The sequence below is a fragment of the Caretta caretta genome, chromosome 4 (genome assembly GCF_965140235.1).
Source record: "Caretta caretta isolate rCarCar2 chromosome 4, rCarCar1.hap1, whole genome shotgun sequence".
NCBI classification, from domain to species: Eukaryota; Metazoa; Chordata; order Testudines; family Cheloniidae; genus Caretta; species Caretta caretta.
The window spans coordinates 143,577,732-143,591,398 of NC_134209.1; the positions used below are offsets into that span (position 1 = coordinate 143,577,732).

General features: G+C 38.1%; 1 protein-coding gene across 4 annotated transcripts in view; it reads right to left on the reverse strand.

Moving 5' to 3' along the window:
• CTNNA2 (catenin alpha 2) overlaps positions 1-13,667 on the reverse strand; it is an 803,547-nt gene that overhangs the window by 27,963 nt on the left and 761,917 nt on the right. For all 4 annotated transcript variants that reach the window (XM_048846332.2, XM_048846333.2, XM_048846330.2 and 1 more), the window contains one exon: positions 10,207-10,341. In XM_048846332.2, the coding sequence (XP_048702289.1) occupies positions 10,207-10,341 (135 nt within the window). The remainder of the gene's footprint in view (positions 1-10,206; positions 10,342-13,667) is intronic.

Genomic DNA, 13,667 nt, shown 5'->3' on the forward strand with positions numbered 1-13,667 from the left:
AGAGAGAGTCAACTTTCTCTCACCCTGCCTGCCTGAGCTGAGAGAGCAAGTGAGGGGAATGGTAAACATTCTGGGCAAACATTTATTTACAAAGCACACTTTAAAGTTCTATAAAGTATCAGCAAAATTACACAAAGGTGATTGCTTTAGAGAGTGTATATTTTAGTCTAGTAATTACACACAATGGCACCTTCTAGACTGAAGCCAATTCTCTCAGAGGACAACTTCCCTATAACCAGAATTGTGGTTTACAAATGGGAACTTTCATTCTAATTCTCTCTAAATGGAATTTTGCTCTATCAAATTCTGTATAAAGCAGGTTTGACAATATATATTACCATTATCCATTACAGTTTTGATTTTCTTATAACCCAACAAGGCGTCCCAGCTAAAAATGTAGTATATTTACTATGGGCTAAATCTACCAGCCTCCCTCATATTGAGTAGTACCTCCATCAGTAGGTAGCCACACTGCTTCCAGAGTAAGGGACTACTCAATGTGAGCAAGAGCAGTAGAATCTGGTCTGATTTTTTTTTCTTGATGTATAAGGAATGCTCTTAAGAGTCAGGATTACAAAGTTACACTGAGCAAATACTGATATTTTCCCTTAGGATCTCAGTTGCTACAAGGATAATGTAAATTGTAATCGACCCAGGATTATTTTTCAGTTTCACTAATGATTAATGTGCATCCTCTGCTCTGCTTGTGTTGGTTTTGGTTTCCCCCCTCTTCCGCTATAGCAAAAGAAAGTCTTTTTGATTAATGGCTACTACCAATCACTTCATCTAAAAACAGAGGTCAAGGATATTGCCTCTTTATCTGAACATCTTTCACTATATTTGGAAATGCAACAGCATTTTAACATTCAAAGTAAAAATTAAAAGAAAAGAGAGAGCAAGAACAACTTTACTACCTTGATTAGCTCCTCCAATCTGGCTTGTTCTACCTATCTTAAGCAAGAGCTACTGTAACTGTAAGAGGCGAAATATGAGTTCAGGAACCCAATGCAAAACTAGGCTGCATCTGAATGATGCAAAGTGATGGTGGGTGCTGTAACTTTAGGTTTATAATTGAATTAAGGATCAGGATTTCTAACTGATTCCTGGTTAAATGATGTCTTTAACCTACGTCAATGTTTAAAGAGGGAAAAATAACTTTTCTGCCTTGTAATAGGACTGGATTGAGTTACGTCCATCTGAACCTTATGACCTACTGCTAAAGGCTTTCCACATTTTGGTGAATCTTCAATCAGTTGGTGGAGACTTCATTGTTACCTTTTCTAACCAACATGGGTTATTACTAATCCTCCAAATGGACAGGGAAAATTTATCTTTTACGGGCCTTTGAGGTAAAAGGTAACTGCTGTAATCCAATCAGGTCACAATCCATAGGATTGTCTTGACCATTGCACTATTGTTGATTTTGCCAAATGAAGTAGGAGCATATTCTAAACTCTTCAGCAGATATCAGAACTTCAGAGGCCCAAGCAAATAGTAGTTGGCATGGTAAGACTAGATTTTGTGGGGAGATGCAAATTGTCATTTAAATATTACCCTCAAATGGAAATGCCATAGCACAGAACCTTCTGATGGATGGTGATGGCCAAATAAATTCTCCACTAATAACCTATTATTAAAAATGAGGCCATCAGATCCCACAGTGATAGCATGGTATAAATACCTAGAAAGATTAGGTTTGATGATAGACTATTAGAAAATATGAGAGGTTTGCACTGTGGAGACCGCACCTGGTGTACTGCTTTGGGCCACTCAGTATCGGAAAGACTTTGGTTGAAAAAGAAGAGGAAATGCAGAGAAGAGTAAAACAATAGTGAGCAGCTTGAAGGGATTGATTTAGGAGGATATACATAAAATTTGGTTAAACAGAGAACTAAGTAAGAACTACTACAATGAACTACAAACACTTGCTGGGCAGTATATTTCAGAAGAGAGAGAAATTGCTCCTAGTGTGCCAAAGAACTATAACTATGAGTAACTGGAAGAGCATATGCAAAGTTGAGTATCAAGAGGAACTAGATGAGGGCTTTTAGGTTGTCAAATCACTTCCTAAGGGAAGTGGTTGCAGCTCTGTAGCCTAATGATGCTATAAACTTAGTTCAGCTAATGATTTGACATCTTGCACCTAACTGTCTAGCAGCCAGGAGCTGGATTTGTCCAGGTTTGGTTTCACAACAATCATCTGTCAAATAAAACAACAACAAACTTGCTTAATAAGAATTTGGCAGAAGGTAATAAATGAATAGGCTCTATTCAGGCATTGGCGGGTGCCACTGAGATAAAGTTTGAATGCTTTCCCTCAAGATTGTGGACGTCTGAGAAAAATAATGACTGCTTAGAAATACCAGCCCATAGATGTGCTACTGTTCCAGCTAAGGAAGGTAAAAACTGATATACCATGAGAAACTCAATGATGACTTGGAATAAAATATCACACTCAAGGCATGTCAAGGTGCCAGGTTCATAAGGGTCACTAAGGGTCAAGACAGAGACCTTAACTCCACACCCCAGAAAAAAATTCTGTTTTGTTGTTGTCGTGGATTAAGTTGGTTCTGATGGATGGATAATGAAATCCATCTCATTCATCACGTCATATCCAAGGAATGGCCAAACAGATAATATCCCATATGACACTGGATAGAACATGCAAGTCCTGAAAGCTTTTAAAATTGGCAGATAACATGTTGAATTTAGTTATTGGTATGTACGAGAATTCTTGGTATGGTCTATTAGCTCAGCGCTGGATGCAGTCAACATATCTTTCCCAGATTATCCTAAAGATCTAATAGGGCCTTTAATGAGGGCAGGGCAAACCATTTGAATTTGTTGCCTCATTTTCCCAGTCTGTAAAATTGGGGTATTACTACTTACCCAGCTCACAGGGTATTTTGATGATGAATAAATTCATGTTCAACAGTACACAATTCTAGGCATTATCATTTTTAGGGTATTTTAGGAGGATTGGTCCTACGTCTGTGTCTTAAATCAATAAATATTGGCCTCACATATAGGGAGCTGGTTTGTAATTCAAGGCTAATGGTGTGATGTGGAGGATAGACATATGTTTTCCTTTCTCCTGAGAAATTCATGAATAAAAGCAGCCAGATTACATCTGGTGACTGGAAGAAATGACTTAAGAAGTTTGACACACAAGAGACTCTGAACTTTCCTAATGCAAAGGCTGATTTGCTGCTTTTTTCTTCCTAAAGTTATTCTTACATAGTTTGTGTGATGGAATTAAGTTTCCCTGGTGAGTTTTATTGAGTGTTTTATATGCTGTTTTAAGTATTTTCCTTCAGTATTTGTGATTAGTTGGAAAAACTGTGTGAAGTTTCTCCTTGAGGGTATGTCTTTGTGTGTGTGTGTGTGTACTATCCATCTGCAATGAAAGTTGTCAAGAACCGTAATTAAAGGGAAAGAGATTGAAGAGTCTAGTCTGAAGTTATTATTTCTTTAATATCACATAGAAGACCACTTAGCAGTATTTTGGAAGTGGGATTAAGTCTCACCACTGCACAGATCAGAGTGAAATAATTGGTAGAACTGGAGTTTCACTGTATATTATCAATCAATTCTGATTTTATCCAAAAATCTCCTTCCATTACTATGTTGATTCTTTAGGTGCTCCAGGCCAGGTCTGCCATTTCCCCATGCATGCCATTTAGCTAAATGCTACACCTAAATATGGCCAGATTTAAAGTAATGGGATGGACACTCAACCCTAATTTCTGAGCTGGGGACATAATCTGGCTGCAACTGGGGAAATCTCAACTGCTGTAATGCTGGTGGACACAGATCCTAAACCTTCCACTCGCTCTCAGAGAAGGGAGCCTGATGGGGCAGGCTGGAGCCTTATTTCTCTACAGAAGTTCTCAACTGCATGGTCCTTAGGGATTATAGCCAACTGTTGTAAATCAGAGCAGCACCCAGGTTCCTCTAATTTATTGAAGGGCCGGGGTAGTTTGAGAATCAGGAAGCTGTAAGTGGCTCTTTGACATTCCCTTCTCCTCCATGCTGATCATATCATGGCACAGGAAAGAATCTAGCCTAGCATTCTAGTTATTTCATGAACAGAAGTTTTTTGATTGTCAGATTTCCTATATTTATATAATGAGAATAGTATATATTGAAATATATAGATTAGTATTGCCTTCAAATCCATAACATACTTGTTTCAGGCATCAGCTTCCAATATATAACTTTTATTTTTTTTTCCATTGAATTAAATTGCTCAGGAGTTCTTATTTTTGATATCAGGCTCTTTTTTTCTTTGAAAAACACTCTTAATTGTAAATTTCAGTAAATGTACCGTCCAATAATTCATAAAGTTACTAGTTATTACAGAATATGCACCGTACAGAGAGGGAAAAAAAAAACACTTTAAAATCCCTGTGATTCCAATCATACATGTAGGATCCTTCTAGGGCTGTCAATTAATCACAGTTAACTCAAGCGATTAACCCAAAACAAATGAACTAGAATAAAAAAAAAAGCTGTGATTAATTGTAGTTTTAATCACACTGTTAAATAATAAGAGAATACCAATTTAAATGTACTATCAATATTTTGGATGTTTCTCTACACTTTCAAATATATTGATTTCAATTAAAACACAGAATACAATTTGTACACTGCTCACTTTATATGCTTATTTCTATTATAAATACTTACACTGTAAAAAAGATAAACAAAAGAAATAATATTTTCAATTCACCTCATACAATACTGTAGTGCAATCTCTTTATCGTGAAATTTATCCATTGTTATTTTTACATATAATTGCACTCAAAAACAAAACAATGTCCACTCAGCATAGGTGCTGGAACTAGGGGTGCTCCTGTACCCCCTGGCTTGAAGTGGTTTCCATTATATACAGGGTATACAGTTTGGTTCAATGGCTCTCAGCACCCCCACTATACAAACTGTTCCAGCACCCCTGCAACTCAGTGCTACCCTTTGTTCAGCCAATCGCTAAGACAAACAAGTTTGTTTACATTTACGGGAGATAATGCTGCCTACTTATTATTTAAAATGTTACCTGAAAGTAAGAACAGGCATTCGCCTGGCACTGTAGTAACCAGCGTTGCAAGGTATTTACATGCCAGATCTGCTAAACATTCATATGCCCCTCATGCTTCAACTTGTACAGTGCAAATATTTGTAACAAAAAATAACATAAAGTGAGCACTGTACACTTTGTATTCTGTGTTGCAGATTAAATCAATATAATTGAAAATGTAAAAGAATACAAAGATAAGTATAATTAATTTAAATTGATATTTATTATTGTTTAACAGTGCATTTAAAACAGTGATTAATTGCAACTATTTCTTTTAAATCTCACGATTAATTGAGATTTTTTAAACTGTCTGGCAGCCATAGTTCCTTGTACTATATTCACCGTGATTTAAATTAGATGCAATTACTAACAAACAGAAAGTAGGAATCTTATTATCAATAGCTATGAATTGTGATTAGGAAAAGATTACTATTGTATTTTAAAAAGCAGATGGGAGGACATTCTGTATAAAACATACTGCCGAAAGAGATTTCTTCCAAATCTGAGAGATCAACTGGCCAAGCAGCCCAGCACACAGAGGTCTAAATAAATTTTGGTTTATCAATCTGTTTTCAAGGGTTTATTTCATGCATTATTCTTCTGTTTAAATTCTAATTCAGTAGTAAAACATACTCAGTTAGTGGCTGGAAACAGGAATATTTAGCTTAGATTCATGATGCTCTCAAATGAAAAGTAGGTGACAGTCTTGGCAGTCTACCAAATCGCTCATTGAGCAAGCTGTCTTTCTTTCACATAATGCTAAACTGTTACCCAGTTAAAGCAAGGATTAAATTGCTGTAGGAAACACAACAGTGGACATCAAGCTCCTGACACAAACATGAAATAAAACTAAATGCAAGCTCAGGGCCAAACTGTATAGTAGACTTTGTGCTGTGAATAGATCGGTTTCAAACCGTGAAAGGAGAGACCAGAACTACTGGTTGTTTTCTCCATAGCAATAAGGGAACATACAGGTCGGTTTTGACGTAATGATATATTTTGATACATCTGCTGGAACACCGAGAAAAGAAGTACCCCAAACTTTTGTGAAACTTGGATTTTGAGCTGGATTCAAACTTCATAGATTACACCCCTTTTCAACAACAACAACAAAAACAACAACAACATGCTAATGCCTGTTGTGAGGCCATGTATCTGTAATTGACATTTACTTCAATGGGAGAAATGTGGAACTGCACCTCATAAAAGTTAGTCCATCTTAAGGGTGATTCCTGTTTATCAGGCAATAGCTGCACTTTGCACTGAATAAACTCTCTGGCTGAAGACTGAGGAAATGAACTCTGAAGTTGAGGTGCTTATTATCCCAGGATATTGTAACTACTGATTAATAAGAAATGCCTACTACTACTACTAATAATAATAACAACAATTAATAATGAGGCTGTCAAACTTATTATTAATAATTATTATTATTATACAGGATTTTTATTTGTAAATATTCAAAAGTTTGTATGCTAAAGTACAAAACCACATGGGCTGCAACAAGAAACAAAGCAGGAGATTAAATTCTGGCCACATTGAAGTCAATGGGAATTTTGCCTCCCTCACTGCAGAATCTCAGAGCCCAGCCCAAACCCAAATGTCTACACTGCAATTAAATGGCCCATATCCTGAGCCCTATGAGCCAGAGTCAGATGTCATGGGCCAGCCATGGGTGTTTAATTGCTGTGTAGACATACCTAGTGAGGCCAGGATTTGACTCAAGATCTTTAGCAGGTATTTAAAAATCATTTTGGGCATTTCAGCCTCTATTCCCCTATTTCCTTATTATTTTATGTCTCTCCCTTTATATCTTCCTTGCCTCCCTATGCTTCCCTCACTCCAGGTTAATAAGGCTCTTAATCACAGAAGAGCTCTCAAATACGGTTTTCTTAGACTGTGTTTCAAAACTCAACTGGGAGACAGGGAGTTGGAGTCTCACAATCTAAACATAAACCTACTGGTTCAGATCACCAGCTGGTATAAATCAGCACTCAGCAGAGGCCATTGAAACACATGGAGTTACACTGATTTACACCAGTGGAAGACCTGATGTATGAGATTTACCTGGGGAAAAGAGTCTTGTTGATCGGTAGGCAGAGAACATCTTGGGATGGAAAGATCAAGGGAGAGATGGAAGGGAAGTTAAGGGAGAAAGGATTGAGAGAAAGGGGGGGAATGATTTAAAGGGCTCTTTCCTCTTATTGAAATAATTTCCCTTTCAGGAGTTTGACAGCCTCATTTTCTTTGCTTTTTGATATACTTTTCAGCCTATCTGTAGGTAAGTCAATGATACCAACGAAATCTTCATATATGAGGTTAATGTCATATTGATGGAGAGAGAGAGAGAGAGAGAGAGAGAGAGAGAGACTGGGCATGTTCTTAGGTTTGAATGTAAAATACACTGCACTACAAGTAACTTATTGAGAATATAAAGAAATAGAAATTTCACCGAAAAGGCATACACCATATTATGCAATAACTTCAACATATCACATAAAATGGAACACATTTTCCCTTGCCAGAACAGAATTAAGGTAATCGGAACAGAGTATTTATGTCTCTCAGGTTCTATTCATTTTATATTTATTCACTGTATTTGGAAACACGTATTAACATTCCTAATAAAGTAGAAAGTCAAGCAGAGTTTGTATTCCCCAGAACCAGTGGTTCTGAAATCACAGCTAAACTTCTGGATGAGGGAAATGGTGAATTATACGGTGACTCCTTGTAAATACAGATGTATGTTATAGTTCCATCTCCTCCAAAATTTGTAAATGTCAAGTGCCAGGGTGATTGTTACATCACAAAAATTAATTGAACATAATGCTACACATCAGTTTCCTGCAATAGTGAATGGTTTGGGGACCACGAACTCTGGATTTCCACTGCACTTTCAAGATCATTGTACTGTATGCAAGTTGCCAAATAACTGTTGTTCTTTTTTATGCAAATAAAGTAGTATTTATTTGCAGCTGGCTATCCAAGAGAGAATGAAGAACAAGATGGAAGCAGAAGTGGCAAGTGGATAAGTAGGCTACAGATGCAGATGTGGATTTGGACATCTGATCTCTGGATAGTCCCGAGGTCGGCAAAAGAACATACAGTACCCAGCACTTAAAGATGTAAAGCATGTTTTATGCTACCAGAAAAGCAGTGGATTCATTTTGATTCACCAAGCTCTAAGATATCAGTCTCAAAAAGGAATGTACAAAAGATCAACTTTCTGCACCATCTCCATTAAGTCTATGATGGAGTAACAACTGAAGAAACAGATACGGCAAGCTTAGGTTTCTGCCAATGCCATTAACACTGTCTTTGGAGTCAACTCAAAAGCTAGTAATTTGAATGGCTGAAGTTAGCATTGCTTTGTACTGCAAGTGAATGCAAAAAAAGACAATGGTGATGAAGCCTGGGAAGCAGCAGATGTTAACAATGCCAGCTTGGGAATGAAGAAGTCAAGCATTCAGTCACTTAAATTTCACAGTGTATGATGATGTTTCAATACAACTGTATGTCAGAGGTTCACAATGGCCTGTTCAACATCCACGTACAATAAATAAAGAGAACTGGAAAAGAAATAAACACAAGCACAAAAGCCAAGCTGAGAGAAGATCTAATTTGGGCAATTGTTATAGATGGATGGGTGTGAAAGCTAAATGGGTATGGAAAGCCAGACTTGTATGGCAGCAGGTAAGATAAGGTCTGAAGCATTTGGTATGTAGTACACTTGTCAGTGATATAAGGAAAGATCACTCATTCAACACCAGGAACATGAAAAGGGATTTTCATTGCTGTGGGAAGATCAAGGTGTTAAAATTACACTACTTTGTACATCTGCCAAGAGTTGGAGACCATCTGCAGGAGAGGCACAGGTGGAGTACAGTGCAGCAGCTTCCTTCTAGGACTGCATGCATGCTTTCGAAATAATAGTTCCAAGTAGCCCAGCCAAGTTTTAAAGCTGCATACTGTGCTTTGCAAAAAAATCATTGTTTTATATCTATATTGAACAAAAGGGCATATGTTTTGTTCTCAGTTAGCTTTCAGAAAGCCCACTGATTTCCCTTGGGGGCGTATGGATAAAATAGAGGGCAAAGCATGTCCCAGAAGTCCTCAAATTTGATTGGCTTTAAACAATGAGAGGTTTTTGTTTTTTTTTTCTCCCCAAAATGGCATTTTCAAACAAACTTATCCAAAGTTTTCCCAAATCCCTGTCATCTTGAAAGCACAGTGGGGCTCAGGGAATATAGTATACACTGGTATATGCAAGAGGGAATACAGCATACACACAGTCTATATGCAGCTTGGACAGTGACCAAACTGTGGTTCGGCCAAACCTACTGTGAGCAGCATAAAGAAAAAAATCGGAAGAGCAGGAAATGCTAGTACTTTTTGCCACTGGTCTCACAGAGACAGATGGCTCAAGGTGAGGTGAAGGGGAGAAAACATCTTTTAAAATGCAGCAAAAACAGTTTATGTTCTGACTGCCTCTACACATTTCTAATCTGGGCAACAAATGTCTGGTGATTGTGGATAAAACATTTGCATATTCATTAAAAATTACTGGAACAAGCAAATGAAAGGAATTAGAATATGTATTTTTTTAGGTTTGGCAACTGTATTTGGAAACAGCACATAAAAAGTAAAATATTTTGCTGGCCTTCCAGAGTTTTTGATAAACCTAGTATGCATTGGAACCTGAGTGAATGAAATCCTGTTAGATATTACCATCTTAACAATATGCACTCCATACAGAGCAGTGCTGGCTCCTGCTCAGAGGAGGGAAATTACCAATACTAACAAAGGAAACTAGATTTACAATAAGCAAATATACAAAAGCTCCAAATAATTATAACATTCACGGCTTGGCAATGAGTTTCTAGACTATGAAATTACCTTTCTTTTGGGGGAATGAAGATTTGACAAGGTTACTATAAACAAAGGGTAATTGGAAAATCAAATTGCTCGACACAAGTTATTGTAAGGTCTGGAATAATGGAGATAACATTTTAAGAAGCTTGCTTATGACTCACTATTATTTTTGTCTTTTACATTCTTGTCACTGAAAACACTCCCTGGAAAATTGAACCATGGGATATGTAAACTGCTAAATACAAATACCAGCTTACCCCTGATACAATAAGTTCTCCTCCGAGATTCTGCACTTCTGCCTTCACCTTGCTGCAGATATTGAGCTGGTGGCAATAGAGGGCAATGCGCTGCAGATATGCCAATAGATCCTGCTTGCAGGCTGAATCAGGGCACTGCAAGGGGGGAAAAAATAAGCAACACTGATTAGATCTAGCTCAGTTTATCTGTTCATTATACAAAGGCAATCCAAGGAAACAGTAGCACTGTTGACGCCATGTTAGATTCATCCATTTCACTTAACCCTTTAGTGAGGAATTTGATGAGAGCTGAAAGCTATTCTGTACCTCTTCTATAGCTTGAGACTCATAAATTAAAATGTGAAGATAGCCTGGGTGCTTTACAAAAATAATCTCTTTTTGTCACTTACCTGATGAACTTAAAGAAAACAAACTAATCTCTGTCGATGTTTTTCTTAGGGCATCATTCAGTTTGTAATAAACATAGGAGTCTACTGATGCATAATATACTAGTCCATCTATACTGGAAGGAAATTATTTATAGTAATATACATAACATTATAGAAGATACTTTCAGGCTTGCAGCCCTTAATAAGAAGGAAATGAAATAATTTGGTCTCCTTGCCTGTCTAAGCAATACTTCTCACTACTACTGGTAGGCCATCTAAAGTACTGTACCATTTTGACATATTCCTCATGACAAAAGTGTGCAGAGAAAAATTACACTAGGTCAAACTAAGTAGAATTTGTGAAGGTTTCATAATCAATATAACCAGACAAGGCCCAAGCACAACTCATTTATAGTTCATTGAAATACACTTTTACAAGGAACTGCAGCAACCCCAACAATAATCAACAGCACAATAAACAGCACCCGTAGTTACTATTCCTAGACTTGCCTCCTGAGCACAGGCCTGTATAATTCACACAAATGAACCAGAGTGAAAAGGTCCCCTTCCGAAGAGCACGTCTCCAATAAACACTTGTCAGAGCTACACAACAAAGTCCGCCTTACAATATTGTTTGACTATGGAGATCAAAGATTCAGAGACTTTTGAACAAGTTTCTTTAGGTCATTAAAATGCTACATTCAATTTTCCATTTTGGAGAGTAAAACCACCACATGACACCTTAAATAAACATAATCAGATTAAACACTCACAGCCCAGTGGCCCCACAACTTCTGTCTAAATGGTTATAATAGCAATGACAAATAAGGCACAAGGGAAAAATGTTTACGGTGCACTTGGATGTAAAACAACAGCACTGGTTACATACACACACTGTGGCCCCTAACTCTGAAAGCAATCACTTAGTTTGCTCCTCTGTCTTTAAGTCTAACAAATAAAAAGAGCTGAAAGAACGTGGAGTACTTGTGGCACCATAGAGACTAACAAATTTATTTGAGCATAAGCTTTCGTGGGCTAAAACCCACTTCACTGGATGCATGCAGTGGAAAATACAGTAGAAAGATATATATAAATACACACACAGAGAACATGAAACAATGGGCTCCATAAAGACTGGGAGTGGATGGGTCATTACACAAAGTAAAACTATTTCCCCATGCTTATTCCTCCCTCCACACACACACTCACATAGAGTTACTCTCACCTTCTTGTCAACTGTTGGAAATGGGCCATCCTGATTATCACTACAAAAGGTTTTTTTCTCCTGCTGATAATTGATCACTCTCGTTATAGTGTGTATGGCAACACCCGTTTTTTCATGTTCTTTGTGTCTATATCTTCCTACTGTATTTTCCACTGCATGCATCCAATGAAGTGGGTTTTAGCCCAGGAAAGCTTATGCTCAAATAAATGTGTTAGTCTCTAAGGTACCAAAAGCACTCTTTTTTTTTTTTTTTGCTGATACAGACTAACACGGCTACCACTCTGAAAAAAGAGCTGGGAGTTCTTTGGAGACGTTAGGCCAATAGGCCATTTAATCTGTTCTGTACTTATGATAATACCATAACGTCTTCCTCTCGCATAGTTGCAATATCTTTCAAAAGTGAATTCCTAAGAGACCCTTTTTTTCCTACTTGTGACAATTTAATACAGTAATATTTATCCTGCTCTTGAGGCCTATGAGCTGAAATAAATGAACTTTAAAACAATATCTCTCGAGAGCTGACAAGGCTTTACATGCAAGTACCTTGAATCAAATTAAGATGTAAGATCTCTCTCATTGGATCAGTAATTAAAAATGCCACAGTCAATAAAAAGTTTATACTCCATGTATGTCTCAAAAGTTCTGTAAAATATCACCATGGCCAAGGGATTAAAAGAGACATCTAACTCTCATATTGATTAAAGACATGACTCAAGCCAATATTCTCTATACAAGCTGCGTGTGTTATGTACCTGACATTTATTTCTTTAAACTTTCCCACCTCAAAAACACCAGAATGAAAACTTCAAGATCATTAACGAGCATTTTACAGCTCTCTTGACAGTGGGAATTACATTAACACAGGGACAGATTTCTCGCTCCTAGGATGTATCCAACAGGAGTGGGCTCCAGAGGGGGAAATGGGCCTCCTGGGTGGAACAGTTCACATCACCAAATCTTTGGGGATTATAGGAAAAAGCTGCAGCTCTGTGTACAGCTCTGGCCCAGAGTATCTTGCAGGATGAACCTAATGCCATTCCCATGCTCACGTTAGAATCCCTGTGACGAGCAGACTTTCTCCCATTTTAAGGGGAAGAGAAGGATGGTTAGAGGTCACAGCTGTAGGTTTGGAGGGGGATGATAAGGGAGGGTATCTGAGAGGATATCCTCCTCACCTACAACCCCCTCCTATGGGCTTTCCATGTGAGTGGATGATCCAGGTCCTTCTTCCCTTGGGGGCATTTCTCTGTCTTTCTGTCTGTCTGTAATGAAATCATTTTTGAATGCCACATCTCATCCATTCCAATTTTTCAGGGAATTGTCTAGGTATCAGTGGACAGAAACTCATTGGTTTTGGTGAAATTTGGAAAACTGGAAGGGCTAATGGGCAACTCACAAAGGCCTCTGCATCTGGTTAGCAGGCACAGCAGTGTCGGCCACCTCTGTAATGGTCAATAAAGGAAAGAACTGGTTCTGGCAGCCAATATAACAATACTTCCTATCTCAGCTTTGCCCATCTGCCCAATACAGTTTAAAAAGTTGACATCCTGAATGACTTATCTCTCAGACAGACAGAAAAGTAAAGAGAATGGTGTGGAAAAGGGGGCACATACAGAGCCCCTAAAATGGAGGTCCCAGTATGACATGAATGGGGGCAATAAGCAATGGGGGCACACAAAGTGCCATGGCATGGCTGGAAAATAAGGGACAATGGTATGGGGTTGGAGATAGGGTACACACAGAAACCCTGAAATATGGGGGGATGGGGAAGCACATGGAGCCACTGCCATGGTGGGTAAGGGGGGCTATAGTGAGGAAGGACTGAGTGAGGGGGAACATTGATTCCCTGGCATTGAGAGAGAACTGGG